General features: G+C 34.6%; 3 protein-coding genes across 3 annotated transcripts in view; 1 reads left to right on the top strand and 2 right to left on the bottom strand.

Moving 5' to 3' along the window:
• LOC100891510 (apoptosis-inducing factor 3) overlaps positions 1-6,344 on the bottom strand; it is a 37,758-nt gene extending 31,414 nt beyond the window's left edge. Inside the window, exons 1-2 of the mRNA XM_030991411.1 lie at positions 6,243-6,344; positions 687-819 (exon numbers count right to left, since the gene is read on the bottom strand). The gene's annotated coding sequence lies outside the window, so the exon portion shown is untranslated. The remainder of the gene's footprint in view (positions 1-686; positions 820-6,242) is intronic.
• Positions 6,345-6,538: 194 nt separating this feature from the next.
• On the top strand, positions 6,539-11,180 carry LOC115918811 (cytochrome c oxidase subunit 6A, mitochondrial-like). Its single transcript, XM_030991412.1, has 3 exons — positions 6,539-6,684; positions 8,371-8,531; positions 10,524-11,180. The coding sequence occupies exons 1-3, from the start codon at positions 6,582-6,584 to the stop codon at positions 10,605-10,607; spliced, it is 348 nt and encodes a 115-aa protein (XP_030847272.1). The 5' UTR covers positions 6,539-6,581; the 3' UTR covers positions 10,608-11,180.
• Positions 11,181-17,086: 5,906 nt separating this feature from the next.
• The window catches only part of LOC585317 (ribosomal protein S6 kinase-related protein), an 86,588-nt gene continuing 84,598 nt past the window's right edge, over positions 17,087-19,076 (bottom strand). Inside the window, exon 10 of the mRNA XM_030991413.1 lies at positions 17,087-19,067. Within this exon, the coding sequence (XP_030847273.1) occupies positions 19,029-19,067 (39 nt within the window). The 3' untranslated portion in view covers positions 17,087-19,028. The remainder of the gene's footprint in view (positions 19,068-19,076) is intronic.

Here is a 19,076-nt window from a genome sequence, read left to right on the forward strand (position 1 = left end):
GAGAGATATCTCCCTGAAAGCACTTTAATCATGCAGGCTCACTCTGCACTCTAATACAGAATTAATACATTAACAAAATATATGAAACAGAAATTTAGATCTTTTGGCTACTGTCCATAATGCACTGAAGCAAACTGTACATGGGACTGCTTGATTGAAGTATTGTACATTCTCATGAAAGTTGACACTGAAAACTGAATTTCTGATAAGAACACTAACTGTTATTTGAATGATTAGAATATCCACAAGAGATACAGAACCCTCTTTATTTCATGTTAGCAAAGAGATACTACTTCACCTTTCACCTGTTTGTTTACTTTGATTTGAGTATAACACTTACAGTACATTATAAACTACATATCTGCACATACAGTACGGTATGCCACATACTGTAGCAACTTTAATCCCAGCAGTAACGCAATGATTTACACATGCATTGTTCTGCCAATTTATCAATAAATGAATGAATGAATTGAAAAGAGAAAAAGACCCGACTGATATTCAAACTTGCTCTAAAAATATCAATAAGTATTCATATCAACCATTCTCATTAAAAAAAAATGTTCTTTAAATGACACTTTTCCTTAATACCTGTAAATGTCTATATTAGAAATGTTAAGACAAATTTGACAATATAAAGACATTTAGATTACAAAGATGATAGATGAAAGATAGATCATGCTTACCAAAAATGCTGAAAAGCTGGGCATAAAGAAGCACAACAATGTCGATCCTCCTCGATCTCCTTTGCTTATAGTAACATATACTGTATGTATTCCTCACAAATCTGTGCTAATCTGTCCGATCGCAAGAATAACTCTGCAAACAATGAACAAACAATAAATGAAAGACAGACCAAACCCAACACTGTAAAACAAATAACAAGCAGCTAGTGCATGAAATATTTCTGCTTAGTCATGACCTCCAGAACTATGGATTCATCAGCAAGGTATATTCTGGGGTATAATTAGTGGTGAGGAGGTGGTGGGGGGGGGGGGGGGGGGTTATATCCCCAATCAATGATTATTGCCAGAAAATACAGGCATATGATCTGTCAGACAACTGATGCTGTTATGCCTTCATAATTGCATTGGTATGTCTGTCGGAAATGGACTCAGCAGTAGTTTAATGAGGAAGGAATCTAAGTTATTCTAGGTATTAATATCATTATAGGCTACATGTACTGTATGATCACACAGACACTGTCCTAATATAAACAATATGTGTTAGTCTCAGAGTTTATGGTCTGCAATTTTTATTGCTACTTTAAAAACAAATTCCTATAGAAATAGAATTAAACGAAAGCCCTTACATACATTTTATTTACTGTGAAAATGGGGTAAATAAGGAAAAATCCCCCCCCCCCCCAAAAAAAAAAAATACATGCAAATATCTCTTTCTTCAATTTATGATGGACATTCTTTTTATTTTTTTTTATTTATCATGAACAAAAGAGATAAAAAGGGTCTGACATATCACTTTACTTGGAACCAATTTCTGTCCATATTCCTTATTTTTAGTTTAGTTCATCAAATTAAAGGACAAAGCTATTACTGCAGTTTTCAAACTACAATACTATTACTGAAGGGACATTTGGTTCTCTGGCATGGGAAATTGTAATTATTTATGATAACTTTAAACAAATCTAATGCAGTCTTCAGTCAGTGTGATTCTGAATGGTTTAAAGTCTTGTTGCATTTGATTTTGAGAGGTTTGTTCAACTGCATTCAACATTGTGTACTGCTAAGTCAAAGTGTTAAACAACAACAACAACAACAAAATTTATAAATTCCATTGACAATAATTACAATAACAAAAAACTCTGTTCTAGGTTCTAATATTACTGATGCCTGCTTAATAAACTTAGTTTGCTTTTCATAGGTGATTTCTTAAAACAATAGAGATACCACCAGTGTTCGTTAATGGTATACAACACTATCAGTTATAAGCAAGATTCACACATATAGTTATTGATATTTTCACAAAGATGGTAATACAAATAAAAACTGTTTCTTATAAAGCACTTTACTAGTTACAATATACCCATCTAAAGTGCTTACAGTAATATCACCCCAGTCACTAGATTCTGTTACGATTCTCCAAATTACAGTGTGCACACTCTCCACTCCCTTGGGAACATCCCAGCCAGTTGCTCTTTTACGAGCACACACATGCAAATCCAACCACATTATCGTTCGCATCCTACCGGGTACCCATTTAACACCTGGGTAAAGAGGAGCTATGTAGATGAAATGACTTGCTCAAAGACATAAATGCTGAGCAGGGGATTGAACCCACATCCTTTCCATTCCGAGTTTAGTGATTGTGCCATTCGTCTACGACATCTCTATTGGAGAATGCAGGGTAGAAAATTTACTAACAGAGCTACTATCTAGTTCCAGTATTTTATGGTTTACAAATCGGAAGTGATAGAGGGGGGGGGGGGGTGAGGTCTGGAATATTTGTTTTACATTACTATGCAACTTTTATTAAAAGGAAAGCCAATCTAGATAGCAAATGATTCTGAATGAAAGCAGAAGAATCACATTTATTACAAAAAAAGGAGTTACCACAAGCTCTCTGGTATCTCTTTGGATTAACTGACAGACATTAATTGCAGAAACAGTAAGACTATTTTCTTCAAGTTGTGATCATACATATGGGACCTAAGATTAATGAATGGGAGAATTGTTTCAAAATACATCAAAATCCAAGGACTAAATTGCCAATTTTAGATTTACAGGTGTACATAGATTTAGACATTTCAATTTTCAAATCTATCATATGGTCAATTTCTGTCAAACTTTCACCAGTCTTTTCTCTTGTTTTTCTGCCTTAATTCCCACTTCCCACAGCACATAATCAGTTTGTTACCAAATAGATGGAGCCCACAAGTGTATTAATCAGTAAAACATGTCTTGCTCTTGATGTAAGGGGTTCTATGTGGCTACACTGTATTCAAAATATGAGCTTCAAATATTCATTTTACAATTTATAGATGTTCTAATTTAGATATTTTCTCATTAAATAGTAAAACATCTTGCAGAATAGACTACTTAACGCACTTTAAAAAAAGGCGCCAAGGACCTCAAGCCCGACTTCGGCTCCATGCACGTCCTATATGCTGAGTTTTATGTCATTCTTTATTTCTTCATGCTCCTTAATAATTTTTTAATGGTAGATCTCATACATTCTAGCTATAAACAAATTATTTTTTCAGGTTATTGGTACAATTTAAGTGTATACGCATGTACATGTACATGAATGTGCTGTAGAAATGATGATAATAAAATCAGACTCGACTACTGCTACTACTACAACTGCTACTACTACTACTTCTACTACTACCAGGGGCGGATCCAGGCCCCCCCCCCCCCCCTCCTGGCCTCAAAAATATATATTTTTTTAAAGATGGTAACATTAATTTTACCTTAAAAAAAAAAGAAGACGCCCCCTCAGGGGAAAAAAATATGTATTTTTTGCTCAAAAGGAAGGGGGGGGGGGGGTTAGAAAAAAAAGCTCCACACCCCCCCCCCCCCCCCCCCCCCCCCCTGTGAAAATGAATATGTTTAATCAAATTATGGAAATGCAAGCATTTTAATAGCCATTACTTTAAACAAACAGAACTTTGTCATTCCTGGCTCATTTTTCCTTTATAGAAATGTAATTTTCTCTTCAAAATAAAGATACCTCCCGCCAAATGATTTTGGGTACCCTCTCTTCAAATTGTTTTTAATCACTCATGCGTGAAATATGAATCATATGAGTTGCATCAAATGAAAGAGGATAAGCTTTACAAATATATGTTACATTTATTACGGTAATTATAATGGTCCTTAAGTTATGATAAAACATCAATAATTCTCGGTTTCGTTTTTTCTGGGATGCACTGTAGAATTTATTTATTTAATTTTCTGAGCTTTTCCCTCAATAATAATTTTGAACTTTCCATATTTCTCTAACTCAATTTTGAAAAGTCAAAGAAAGATAGTGAACACATCTTCTCTTAATTTGGAATAGACTTCAAAACATAGACCTAGGCCTTTCAATAATTTTGAGCGCAGATGTCATCAAAATTGTAAGTTAAAAGTGGCATCAACTGATTGTATAATATTTTGCCTTGCAAAATATGCAATTATCATCACAAAAAGCGATTTGATTGATCGTTTTTTGTGATAAATCAGCTGGAAACCCCCATGGCCATGCGAAAAGTAACGTCTCGTTGTTTTCGTAAGTTGCAGCGCGCACACGAATCCGACATTAAATGTTTAGATCGCAATATCTCCGGAATTCTTTGACTTTTGTCTTCGAGTTTGGCAATAAATTTTCTACTGTAGACTAGATCCACTACTACTAGATCTAGATCTAGATTACTACTACTAGCTACTGTCATACTGAGCCGAGTTGCACCAATTTGTAATAACAAACTTTGCCGTCAATTTGGTAATATTTGAAATAAATATATTTGTGTAGGTCTAGATCTAGATCTAGAATATGACTGTGAAATCATGAATCAAATATTGCATTTTCTAAAATTTAAAATCTCTGCAAAAAAATTAACGTGAACTTTGGTAATTCTATTATTAGGGCCTAGGGGGCCGTTTCTCGAAACCGTCATAACTACAAGATCAACGACATCTCGCCACTGTCACGCAACTTGTCAGCTAAGTGTTTCACGAAGCCGTCTTTGCCAAGATGAGCGACAACTTCCGCGACAAGCGAGTTGTCACTGCTCCGAACCTGTCATATCTTTTTAATTGCTGTAAAGCGCCATCACAAGTCAGTTTGTTGCCATTCCATGGGCCGCAAAATGGACGATTAGTTTCACTATCATTTTGAGAAAAATATAGACGAGTTCGGTACGTAATTCTCTGGGATGCGAAATGCAAATGTACAAAAGTGAGAATGCAAATTATACAGAAACTTTAAAAAGCTTAATATAAACATTAAATCACAAATCATTAAACTATAACATATAAATAAGAGAGGTAAGAATGTTACACATCGTTTTCCATAGTCGATCCATAGTCTTTTCTTAGGATACCGTAATACCTTTGGGGCCTATGTGCATTATTTTTCCCTCTCTATTTACTTCTTCCAAATTATATTTTCAATATCAAATCAATTATATAACGAGTATTTATGAGACTCTAGAATAAAAACTGGCTGAGAAAAGACATTTTGCCTAAAATTCCTCGTCACAATAAACAAAAAAGTTCGTATTGATAAACTATCACATTACGGTATCCTTCAACTAACTTTTGATTTGACTGTCGAAAAAAACCACTCACCGGTTTTTCTTCAATTTAAGAATCTTTACAGAAATATGCAAATCGTTTGATGATGTAAATATGACAATGACACTATTTATTATTTATTTTAGGAGAATTTATATGTATATATTTCTCTTTGAACAATTTTAGCCACAAAACTTGTTTTTGGTTATTCTTGATAAATCAAATGGATTGTGACAAAGACTATGTTCTTGAGCTGCTAGTATCGCGATATATCGATATCATGTCTGTCATGGCTTTGTGAAACGGTTTGTCCGCTTCATGACATCTCCGTAGGTCGCCGACAAAGATATGACTGTCATGGAGTTGGTTTCGAGAAACGGCCCCCTGATCTACTAAAATATCAGTAGACTCTTTTTTTCCTCGCACAACCGAAGCATGGAATAATCTCAATCCGACCTTAGTAGGCCTATCCCTGACTGACTCAGCAAAGTTTAAAGTAGCACTCCTTCCGAAATAAGTCCACTCTCTGCCACCACGACCTCCAGTTTAAATTCCACCAGGAATCTTTTGGAGGAGCAACAACCAAGTACCAAGTAGTCTACTCTAGATCTAGACCTATCATGTATCATTATCAATCAGAATTTTCAGGATACAAACTTACAATAATTTTTGCGCTCTATAATCTCCAGAAAGTAAAACACAAATTTACAAGGATTTACATTACATCATACCATGTATGATGCGATGTACCATCCCTAAACTTGGCGGCGGGTAAAGGGCGGGGTTATGGCTCGATCAATCAAGTTCCGATGCCCCCCTTCAATTCAACTGCGTGCAACGGTAACTCGAGGGCACTTCGCCCGTGCGCTCGGGGGACGGAGCTCCCTGGCATTGGCCTTGACTTGGTTTAAATGTCACAGCACCTTTCCTTGAATAACATAATAACAACAGAAAATAAAGATAGAGAGTGCCAAATCTACCATTTCAAGAAACAACAAAACTTACCTATTCCGTATTGAAGGTTATTCGTATGATTTCACGAGTCTGGAATGAGTAAATGATCGAAACATGTTTTTCTTTTAAGGATACATCCTCGTTACAGGGATAGCAACGATAAATAAAGTCGTCTCCTATTTCTTTATATCATTTGTAGATTTATAATTAATTATTTACTATAAATCCGATTTTATTAATATTTTAATGATTGGTAAAAAGATTTTATTGAACTCAACTAAGTTTTCAGATTATTTGAAAGCAGTGAACTAAAATAATTAAAAAAGATCATGAACGAAACCAATAAGACTGAACGAGGCCAGGTCATAAGCTGTCCACAAATTTGTCAAAATGGCTTCTCAAATGATGAACGTTTTTCGCCGTCAATTTTCTACTTCATTGACAAGGAGATCGACAGCAACAGCTCATGGTCCGGCAGCGGAAGATGCAGCAGGTATAAAATATGAAAATAATGTGTGTATATGTATTTTGAATTGTTGAATTTTGTGGTTTTCTGTCGGCTGTATTGATGGTGTTCTTGTTGTGCATAGGCCTAAGCCTAGCAAGTAGCATTCATTCTATGCGGAACCAGCTACCCTCCGCCACGGTATGGCCAGCGCAAGTCGCGGCCATGACGTTGTCTATGCTTTGTCACGTAGCCTAAAATTCTATGAGACTTAGCCTTATTCCCCAAGGGCTTGATGATAATGTAAAATATGATATTGATATCACCAAGCCTTAACTGGTCCCCATAGATCTAGACCTGCGCAGTGAGGCAGGGTAAACAAACCCTAAAAAACGGATTCCGGATTCCGCAATGATTTTCTGGCGCTTGTTCAGAAAGGTATCCAAAATTTGACCCGTAACTCCGGCGTGGAGATACCCTACTAAAACATACCCAAAATGAAATAAATATTCATTAAATGTCCAAAAAATGATCATGAGTTAAAAGTCGTTATGTTTTTTACCTGTTTCGTGTCAGTTTTCTTGTTATTTTTGGAGTATTTTTCGGATAAATGTTGATATTAGTATACACTTTTTCACAGGTTTCACAGCAAACCACGTCGCTGCACAATACAAGTATATACCGATGGTGGGTTGCGGGCAGGCGCCTGTGACTGTGTGAAGTTATCTACCGTAATGAGGATCTGAGGATCGATTTTCTTGATGCATTTTTACATTGACTTTGTACAGAGACTTTCACGTTTAATATGAGCGATAAATCCTTGGGAAGACGGACAACCCATAAAAGTAGACGGTTAACTGGGGTTATTTTCTTACACGGAATCCATGTTTTGCATCGCCAGCGACCAGCTCAGGAATCCGAAACCTGCAGAGCGCCGAAGACAAAAAAATGCAGACGATCCTTATTTTTGAGGACGCATTTCTAGTCCGTGTTTACGAGGATATCCTCGTAAATGCCGACAAAATGCGTGTTCTAAAAGATGAGGAACGTCCACATATTTTCCAGACATTTTTTTTAATTTTAGCTTTTTTATTTATTATTATTATTATCTAGATTACAGATCACACAGAAAATCAAAATTGGATGGGGTTATGATTTCTTTTCCTTTTTCATGAATTTAGTGATGCAAATGTGATTTCGGTCCTATAAGATTGTTGGGGTCAATTACTTGCGAAGTTTTAATGAAATGAGACAGTTTGGTTCCTGTGAAAAAATACTAAATGACACACAATTAAGGAGAAAGTTGATGTAAGTTTGAGTCTGAGAAAAGTACAAGAATACCATGTAATCAATCAGATAAACCTCTTCATTGAAGAAAGTTCTCAACTTTGAAGACTGAATCAGTGATATTATGGGAGATCTCCCTTTGGCAACTGGTCCATGATAGGTGATTGCACATCCTCAAAATATATCTTTCTGGATTCTCTTGATGGAAAGGGCTCGAGGGGTCTTAAATAATATAGCATGCATGTGTTTGTAACATGCCCTCCTGTAAAAACATATCTATCTTTATTTAATTTTCTCCAATTTCCCCCTCAAACTGCTTCCCTTATGTTCTTTCCCAAAGACCTGGTTATATTCCATAATTAATTTTTGCTTCTTTGGTAAGGGGATGCAAAATAAATTTGCAAAAAAATTAATTATAAATGTAGTTTCTTGATTTTCTTTTCTTAGGTTCAGCCAAGACGTGGAAGTACATGTCTTTCCTGGTAGCGATTCCAGGAGTGATATTCTGCATGGTGAATGCTTACAAAGGAGAAATGGAACACAAGGCTCATTTTGCCGCTCACAAGCCTGAGTTTCATGCATACACACATCTTAGGATTAGGACAAAGGTAAGTCATATTTCATGAAGGGTCCTGGGGAGTGTTTCAAAAAGACCAAGATCGACTTTAAGTTGGACTTAACTATGGCAGGCCGCTCATGCCATTATTTTCTCTCATTATTTACTGGCATTGGTTTCTCAAGGGACGTACCAATCGTGGTCACAAACCTACAGAATTTACATTTTTTGATAGTTCATTATTGTAGGAAAAAATATTATCTAAAGATCATAATTGAGAGACCAATAGTGAGAGCAGCCAGTGGCATGAATGGCCTGCCATAGTTAAGTCCAACTTAAAGGGGAAGTCCAACCTGAAATTAAGTTAGTTTTAATAGGAGTAGAAAAATGAGAGAAACAAGTCAGTGAAAGTTTGAGCAAATTCCGATTAAAAATAAGGAAGTTAGGATTTTTTAAGTTGTGATCAATCAAACACAAATTGGCAACTCTATGACGTATCATGCGAGCTCAACTTCCATTTGCTCAGTACTAAAAAAATCTAAAATTTTCATTTTCCCTCAAGAAAAATTTCAACCATATATGCACCCTAAATATAATAATTGCAAATATGTTTCTATACTGCCCCTGCAAGGAACAAATATATATTTCGTCATCAATAATGAAGAAAACATGATTTTATGGAATATTATGCACAAAGCAAATGAAGGAGAGCTCGTATAATAAGTCACAGAGTTGCCAATTTGTATTTGATTGATCACAACTTCAATAATTCATAACTTTCTTATTTTCATTCAGAATTTGCTCAAACTTTCACTCACCTGATTTTCTTATTATTCTGCCTCTATCGAAACAAACTTTTTTTGGGGGGTGGACTTTCCCTTTAAAATCGATCTTAGTCTTTGTGAAACACCCCCAAGGACCCTGTTTCAAAAACTGTTGTTATCAATAACAAATGCTAAAATTCTATGACAAGTTAGCTCTCAGCCAATCAGAAGGCACAATTTTAGTAGCTTATAACAGTTATTGTAACTTATTATTGTTAACAAGTTTTATGAAACAGGGACCAGGTTGAACTTAGTAGGGTCTGTATGCATAATTCTTAGAGATAATGTTAACATTTTGAAATGGTTGTGGAGGGGTTCTGGCCCTAAATTTTGGGCACTCGTGTGTCCTGGATGCTGTATAATATTGAGCTCTTCTTCCATGGTTGAAATTTATAGGGGATCTCTACTGTATAGCATCATGTTGGTTTAAACCAGAACATTGAGAGAAACACTGACAGTTTTAGGAATTAAGGTTGATAAAAAACTAAGAGGAAAATTTGTGTTTTACCTTTCAAGCACCTCTCCCATTTGTTCTGTAGTAAAATCATAGAATTTTCCTCTGATCAGTAAAAAATTAATAACATCAGAAAATTCTTATCTTTTATCTGATTTCTTCAAAAATGTCACCCATCTGTTTCTCCAACTTTTCAGCTTTTGTTAGAACCAACTTTTCAGCTTATGTTATAACCAACTTATATACAAGGTTACACTTTCTTTCTATTACATCTGTATATATTTAAGTGTGGCCAAAGCAGTTAAACACATTTAAAGTTTGGGGGTCGCAAAAAGAAAATACCTAAGCCTATTAAAATCATCCTCAACAAGGATGACTCTGTGGAAGTGTTGCTGTGGAAGTCAAGGCTTGTTTCCACTAGTCTTTTTGTTTCCAAAAACTTGTATTCATGTATTTTAGAAGAAATTTTCTATATTAGATCTGTTTAGAAGACATGTACCGGTAATCATTTGTTTTGCTTCATCATACAAGTCAGTGTTTAAAAGGTACTTCTTTGTTTGTAGAAGCTATTTTGGAATTTTCTAGAGTAATAGTGGAATTCTTCACAGTGACCCTTTTATCTTTATATTTCTCCCAAAGCTATGCAGAGCTATATCTTTCATTGCTCTTATGTATTGACAAACAAAAATATATAAAAAGCAGACATGTTTACACTAGCATTGACATATCTTGAATTGTTTCTTTCTTTCTTTCATTTCATTTGTAGTCCTTCCCATGGGGAGACGGCAACCATTCTCTCTTCCACAACGTCGAATCCAACGCACTCCCAGAGGGTTATGAAGAAGAATAATTCCACCGCCTCTGAAGATGTCTAGATTCCTCATCTATTCTTATTGACGTATTAAGAGATATGCATTTGAAAGCTGTGAATATTAGAGTTGTTTGGACCAGACTTGCCCATTAGATCTGGCTTTGATGTGTCATTTTGCACCACAGAAATGCTTTGGAATGAATACCAATTTAGACTACAGTGCTATTGTATATGAACAAGAATCCAAACTAATTTGTTAATATCGACCCTCCCAATTACAATTTGCCGTAAATCTTCTTCATGGTTTCTTTGCTCATTCATTGAAGGCACATTTGAAACATGTATGAAATAACAAAGAGTGAATATACCAGTATTCACTTTTAATGGGATGTTTAATGTCAGCATGAAAAGAAGAAACAACAAAATAATCTCTGTCCTTCTAGTTCTTTCTACTTTAAATGAATCTCAGGATTTCCCTGAATTGATTTGTTTCAATATGAACAGCTGTAATCGTATGCATTGATAACTGCAATCTATGTATGATATATATTGAAGCACTTTGTCACCAAACTTTGCTGTTGGATATTAAAGTGTGAATTATTTAGAAACTTATGGAAGTCTTCTTGTCTTTTATGCCCTCCTTACATGTATGTTAATCATTTATCTTATTTTTTTAGTACAGCTGAGGGCATCTTGGGCTTGGCATATGCTAGAATTTTCTGTCTGTTTTTGCTATTTGAGTTTCAATGAACCTATTCAAGATTTGTTCTTCTTTTCTGGAAGAAAAGGGAGTTGGTACATTTCAAACAAAATCTTTAGAATTAGACTCTTTGGAGATGTTTTTTGCTTTAATTCATGTACTACATGTAATTGGTCTTTTAGTTATAATAATAATAATAATAATCTTTAATGGTCTACTCCAAATTTTATTAAACCGAAACGGAGATGATTGAATAAAATAGGTGTTGGCTTGTTTTAGCAATGTGTACCGGGCCTACCTACGTGAACAGTGTGTCAGTGAAGCATTTGTTAGTATGAGTAATAAATGAAAGTGCCTCGAGTGTGAGTGGTATTCTGTCTTCAGGCCAAGTGAAATTCATTTCTGATTTTTCAAATGAGGAGCGGATTCAATATTACTGATATTTATCCAGCAATTACAAATGCTTAATCACCCCATGTCCGACTACATGGGCTCAGAACATGGTTGCACTACGATAAGGATCTGTTGCCATGAAAATGTGAGTAAAAAAAAAAAAAAGAATCTGACGGGGATGTAACCAGGAATGAATGTTACTTCGCTTTGTGTACATGAATTCTCAGTCAAATTGGTGCAGCATGAAACAAGGTGTGAAAATAAATTGATATAGTTTATAAGATGTCCTCTTGTTGCTTAAACATACTTTCTCTCACCATCAATTTTATTTCTTCTCTTTAAGTTGTATCCTTATTGCATTTATAAACCTTAACTTTTAGTATCATTTGTCTCTTCCATTGTATCAATGTTTAACCATCCTGCCATGTGTCATATTTAAGCTCTCTCAACTTGTACTGCTCTACTGGTACTTCTTTGCTGTCTTTTACCTTCATTCATTCAGTCCTTCCATTAAACAGTTAGCGTGCATTTGGAGAAAAAAAACTATGAATTTCTATCTTTCCTACTGCCTTCAGTATTCATACAAACAAAATGAAATCACTTTAAAATATCTTAAAACAACAAACACTAAAACACAAATCTTGCAAAATTGAATTCATTTATTTTTAGAAAAGTTGTGACAATAATCATCTTTGTACAATTACACATATCAAGATTCATGAAAAATAGTTCACATTCATTTAAAAATGCACAAAATTATAACATGATTAGGCCCTCAAGGCTCTGTGCAAGAATAAAAACATCTGCAGAAATCTGAATGCATCATAATAAATCAATTCCTATTTCTATAGTCAATCAAGATGAAAGAATCGTAAAATAAGGGTGTGCAATTCCTAACAATCTTCTTTTTATTACACCCACATTTCGACAACACAATTGCTGCACTTGTTCTAAAATCAAATGTGGAGAAGAGTACAATCACTTCTCTGCACACCATATTGAGTTGCTGTTAACAAAAATTAAGACTAATTCTTAGCCCCAACAAATCAATCTCAAATGGAGCTAACACAACCTTTTTTTAACTGTCCAGAATTCTAGTGAATACCTTTGGTATATGGAAGAGCTTTATAAGTTGCAAATCTATATCAGTCTAGCAAATAGTTTGTTAAAATTCTTTTGGACTATGGCCCTATTAAACATTTTGAATCTGCTCTGTCACCCAAGCAATACAATTAAATGTCTGGCAACATACTATCATCAGATTTGTTTACTTTGTAACTCTTTCATGTCCTCACCCCTGCTTCAAGGTCAAAGGTCACTAATTTTGCATGTCATTTTTGGGTGAACATACATGTAGGGCTGTAGTCAACATCATCTTTTATAAATTCCAACACAATTATTTAGACATTGCATAATGAAGGCTTGTTCAGATTTAAAAATGTGTTAATGAACGGCAACTGTGCACAACAAAAGACTTGCACATATGTATTGAGCTCTGCCTCACGAGAAGCGTAGTACACTATACATTGTCATAAAATAACGCCAAGGTTTTGAGGAGTCATGTCTGAACAAACCTTAAAGGTAAAGACCAGTATTGGAAACGCCCCAATTTCAAAAAATGAAATGGAAGCTCTCATTACCAATCATGTGAAAGAATATGTTTTGACTAATACATGATGATAAAAAATTTGCCAGGAAACCGCCTATTAATTCATATATTTGGTAAATTTGTTTCTCTCATGGTCTGTGAGAGATATAGGGTAGTCCCATATACATCTTTCTGTGTATAGTGCTTGTAACTTTACGAAGAATGGGCCAAATTTCTTATCATTTTGATGATTCCAGAACCTTGCAGATTTTAGATGCTAGATGATCAACCTTTTCTGATTGATTCCATAACGTTTCTTTCACAATACAATCACATGACCATTACTAGTCTTTACCTTTAAGGGTAACAAAAAGAAGCCAAAGTATCAATGATTTAAGTACATTTATGAACAAACTGGTATTTGCATTTGAAGTATAAAAACTAGGCATAATAAAAACATTTTATGAATGTGTTAGAGACAACTGAAATAATGCGATACAATTCAAAGCAACTCATCAGAGTTTGCAAAAGGAACACAAACTTGCCTTCGTTAAAAGGAAACATAAAATTGTCTGCATCAAACTCAAACCATAGCACAAAGCTTATAAAAGTATTACTATCAGCAATGCAATGCCAGTGACACTACTCTCCATAGAGAAATAAAAGAATCTCTTACAAAATCAACTCTGACATGAAATGCTAATCAAAAGGTACCAAAGAAGAAGACTGGAAAATATCTTAAAATAAATCAGTTATGACATCACATTAGCACTTTTGTTGAGGCTGCATACCGGAGAATCGGTCAAGTCTACATTCTTAATAATGGTTGTGAATTTTATATGAAAGTCAAACGCTGTGAAATTTGAAGGTTTTGCAGACTCAGTTTGATGTTTAATTAGTGCGAATACAAAGTATTACACAATAATTGCTACTATCCCAAACAAAGTATAAATAGGAGTATAAGATAACTTACATGAATGCAGTTGAGTAATGTTGCAGCAAAATACATAAACCAGAGAATATATCTTCAGGGAATATAATTGCTCATAAATAACAATTTTTGCAGCAGAGTAAAACCCAAAACTTTCACAACCTGTCGATGAGAGGTCAACACTAGAACTATCACTGTTTACTGTTATGTTTCTGAGTTGATAGATTTACCTTACTCATAATAGGTCATGATAATTTTCTTGTTCATGATTGAGTAAAAAAATCACATACGCAAAATCATGTGCTCATAAAATACCAGGGAAAATGATCAATGGATACTTTACTGTGGAAGTGACACTCAGAATGAAAGTTGAATGTCAAATTGGTAATCTATCCACGTCTATAACAATGACTCTAGAACTTTAAAAATACAAATAAATGCTGCATGAATCTGCCAAATGAACTTGAAGAAATTTGGTAGATTGGGCCATGAAAAGATAATGTAATCCCACATCTCAAACTGTGTTGGACCTTGGCTGTGTGTTTTTTTTTATACAATTTCCTTTTGCTGGGAAAAACGATACTTGATCAATAATGCAGAATGAATTTTACAAAAGTTCTCTTAAAAAGCAATTTGATGTTTCATTTGCAAAAAAGAATTCAAGATAACCTTTTAAACTGAGAAGAGATCCATCTCATACAGTCACCTATAAATGAATTTGATTACTTTTCTTGCCTATTCTTCAGATTTCATACATGTAGGTCATATTTAGACACCCTCATACCGTAGTTAAACATAGCACCAGAAAGCAAATAATAACATTACATCTTCTATAAAATAGATGTTTCTATTCTACAAAAAAAAAAAATTCTCATGATCATATTTTTTTCTCATTCTATTCAGAAAATATTGCACTTATTTGTTACACATCATTTTACAATATAATAAAAATGAGCATAATGCATCAATTGAGACTCCACTGCTCAAAACTACTTGAAGTCACGAACCTGACAACAGAGCAAATGGATGAGGATGTGATGATAATCAAAATATAAATTACCATACAGACAACATGATACAGTCAAACCTGCTTTAGTGACCACCTGTCTACAAAGACCTTTTTTTAACCTTGAAAATGGTTTCTCATTGAAACATGTACTAAAGGGAACTGTCTACAAAGACCATTTTTTGTGTTTCACTTGGGTGGTCGCTATAGACAGGTTTGACTGTATCAAAGAAAGTTGTACTGGAGTAGACACAACTTATCTGTTTGGAACCAGAATGGCATTAATACACATACTTGTAAAATGATAGCAGTTGATGCCTTCTGGCTCCAAACAAAGTGTCAAATATCAATGGAAAATTTTGAATAGGTTTTTCCAGAAATTACACAAAACAAAACAAGAAACAGAATTCTGGCAATTTACGAGTGGTAATGAGCATACGGGACAAAGGTTCCTTTTGCCAAAAGATGTCTAGCACACATTGAGAAAATACCGGTATCTGGTTTATAAAGAAGAAGAAAAAAACGTGCTTATCTTCTAAAATTGTCAACTGTGTTAAAACAACAAAATGCCACACAATTAGATAGGGTATTGGCCCTATCACTACTGCACATGTTTTGTCTTAACAAATCTGTACACTATCTAAAATCACAGAAATACATGTAGTTGTGACTTTATGAAAGGCTTTTTCTCGACATGATTCAATAAATCAATTCAACAACAAAAGTGAGGCACCATCGCTACACATACAATAGAATGCATCCAAGAGAGAAAGAGAAAAAGGGGAAAGGAATTTTGATAAAATATAAATATATGAAAATAAATATTATGTGATAGCAACTTATGACTCTGATTGCTTCTTAAGTGACTACACTACAGTATGAAAATGACATCTTCAAAAATCATTACTTGAATTACTACAAAATTAAAACTACTTTAATACTACAAACAATGTATTGGACTACCGGTATACACTTCCAAGTTATTGCCTATTTCCTATGAATCAAAAGGAAAAAAGATATACACTTATACAAAACTCTATCAGGCAAAGTGCACTTACACCTAAAAGTGTCATTTACAAGAAAATATATAGATGTCTGTATTTGTGAGAGATACGTCTACACGTATATCAAGGCTTAAAAACTGATTAAAAATGTTTTACAGTTTACAAATAAGACACAGATACTTCTTTGGGAAAATACAAGCACATCTAAGTTCTTCAATTTTGTATTCTAAAATGACTGAATACTGGTAAATTTCTATTTTATTCAAATCAAACTTTATATGTAGTTTTTCTTCGAAGATTCTTGCATGAAGATGGCGCAGTTAAAAGGTCAAAGAAGTACACTAAAAGGTTTGTCAATTGGGGATGTCAATAAAAGGAGGGGGATTGTCAACGTTACTGCCTTCAAGTGTAGACTTCTTAGCCTTGTTGGCCCATCACACAAATTGTTTTCAAAGTTTGACACCCCCTTTCCATAACGTATGTCAAGTGGTAAGCTGCAATGATATATTATGTACAGCATACGTCACAAAACAAGACACTTTATACATTTATCAATCCAAGAGACAATGTATGAAGGCACAGAAACAAAGCTGTCTAAAGAGGCTAACATCTAGTGCATGCATGTACTCATAAATAGAGATTTATGCAAATTAATAAATCAATCTAGATGGGCGAATTCCTCTCTCTCTCAAATCTCTTTGAGATAATCCCACAACTCTTTCATAATTGATCACATAATTTGTGTGCCTTGCAAAATAAAATAATTAAAAAAGGGCAATAGCTACACATCTACAGTGTATATTCATTTGTCTTACTTGATTGGTAGATGATGAGCAGCGAAACATAGAATTAACACCACATAAGAAAACAATACAAAAATATAGAAGTGAGAGCATGAAATGTAATTGGTCAATAAATCAGGAGGTAAAAAAAGAGGTATTCTAATACAAGCAAAAATACAAAACAATAAATTAAATGTTTTAGCAATATTTTGGCTACTGTGTTAAGATACCATGTACATGAGTAACAAAATATTTGGCAAATTGGCACAATGTATTGATATAGCTCATGGTGAGAAATTAATTTCAAAAGATATTTAAGGAAATTCATCTGGTATTATCATAAGAGCAAGAATCTTTCAAACATAGTCTTTCTACTTGACTTTGCAAATTAAAAATTCAAGGTTATACATCCTGCTGTAAAATATCTCTATGCCTCTATTCAGATTGGTGAAATGCACCTATACAAATATCTTCCAGTCCACCCAATTGCTCCAATCGCTTACAGAATGTAGATTACAGCACCATAACAAAAGCTGTAGAGACTCTATACATCCATGCATTCCCACAAATCATTCAATTAAATATGAAGTCCAGGATAGCTCAGGCTTGAGTCTGTGGAAAATACCAAAACCAAATTGCATTTAACAGGCTAGTCAAAAAATCAATATTGATCTTGGCAATATAAACTCTTCGTTAAAAAGATGGTATAAAACAAATACTTCCTATCATTAAAAATTGAATATTTTCAAGAGAGGCTGTACTAGGAGCACATCACAGAGGGAAGATGCTACACATAGAGTTGTGGGCATTGATATATCAACATTGAATATTTTCAATGATGTGTTTGTTGGAGTATAGACAAGGTACATCAATCTTGGATAGATTCCTAAAAAGACATCATTCATACCAAACAGTGCTCTCCTGCTGAGAGCAACAGTGATAATGTGAATGGCGATAAAATAATGCATTACACTCGTAAGTAAAGGCTGCCGATATGTAATGACATGAAGAACATTGTGATTAATGAGGAAGATATTTTTGGTCATGTAAGAGATTTTTCAAATTGATTTTGTTGCTGATAACAATCCTGATGATGATATTGATGACAATGATGATGATAATTTAATGATGATGACAACGATGATGCTGATGATGATGATAAAGATGATGATAATATCATGATAATGATAATTTAACCAACAAAGTTATTCCATAGTGACTTGCAAGATTTTAATTAGAGCCATGTTTATAATGACAGTACATTGGAGATTAATTATCATGGAAAGCACAATTCTTAATCATGATTGGGTGATTTCAACCATGCATGCATTCATCAATACTGACAATGATGGTCGTATGAGTCATGGCATCAGCAACATCCCTTATCATAATAGCAAGGGCAAGAGGATCACTTTCATAATGAAAGAGATATTGATTCATTACCAAGGCTAGTGATAGCTCAGTAATTCCTCTGTGTGCTGCGTGCGATTCTTCATTGCCCTCCACCACCGATGCAAATGCGCATCACCTTGCAATGGCTTCCTACTAGCAATCTACATCAGTAATTCTTTCCGCTCTCTTATTTCTCTGTAAGATCTGTAGGATTCTTCGGTATGCTCTTCCGTTGATACCGATGCTACATCCCTTTGTAATGAAGGTACGTGTACGTACTTGCCATCTCAATGTCTTTCAGTCACTTTTAAGGCAACAATGATCCTTCTCAACATGATCAGGCAGCTGCTTAGCATGCTTTCCTGAATAATGAATATGCCCATGCTATCGCTGTGGACATCAACGACAACCCTGCATGCGACATCACTCTAACCAGTCATCCTGATCGTTCAGTAATGACCGTACATCGATCACCTCCGCCTTTGACGAAACAAAACTCAGACATCATCGGTAGACTTCCAAGATGGATTCCTCTTCCATCCTGTCAGTCAGAATACTGTTCTTTTTATCAAGGTACTTCTTCTGATGTGTCCCTTTAAGAAGGTCTCATTTCATGGCAGCTGCTCTTGATGAGATCACCAGTCTGTCTCAAGTTTCTTTGGTACTATAACTGGGTTACTCGAGTCCACTCAAAATTGTCAACCTGTAGAAG

The sequence above is a fragment of the Strongylocentrotus purpuratus genome, unplaced genomic scaffold (genome assembly GCF_000002235.5).
Source record: "Strongylocentrotus purpuratus isolate Spur 01 unplaced genomic scaffold, Spur_5.0 spur5_scaffold_2, whole genome shotgun sequence".
In the NCBI taxonomy this organism is placed as follows: Eukaryota; Metazoa; Echinodermata; class Echinoidea; order Camarodonta; family Strongylocentrotidae; genus Strongylocentrotus; species Strongylocentrotus purpuratus.

Excerpts from the sequence above, each read along its gene's own strand:
- LOC115918811 (XM_030991412.1), top strand. The coding sequence starts at position 6,582 with ATGGCTTCTCAAATGATGAACGTTTTTCGCCGTCAATTTTCTACTTCA. Across the intron at positions 6,685-8,370 it reads GGCAGCGGAAGATGCAGCAG|GTTCAGCCAAGACGTGGAAG; the intron begins GTATAAAATATG and ends TTCTTTTCTTAG. Across the intron at positions 8,532-10,523 it reads ATCTTAGGATTAGGACAAAG|TCCTTCCCATGGGGAGACGG; the intron begins GTAAGTCATATT and ends TTTCATTTGTAG.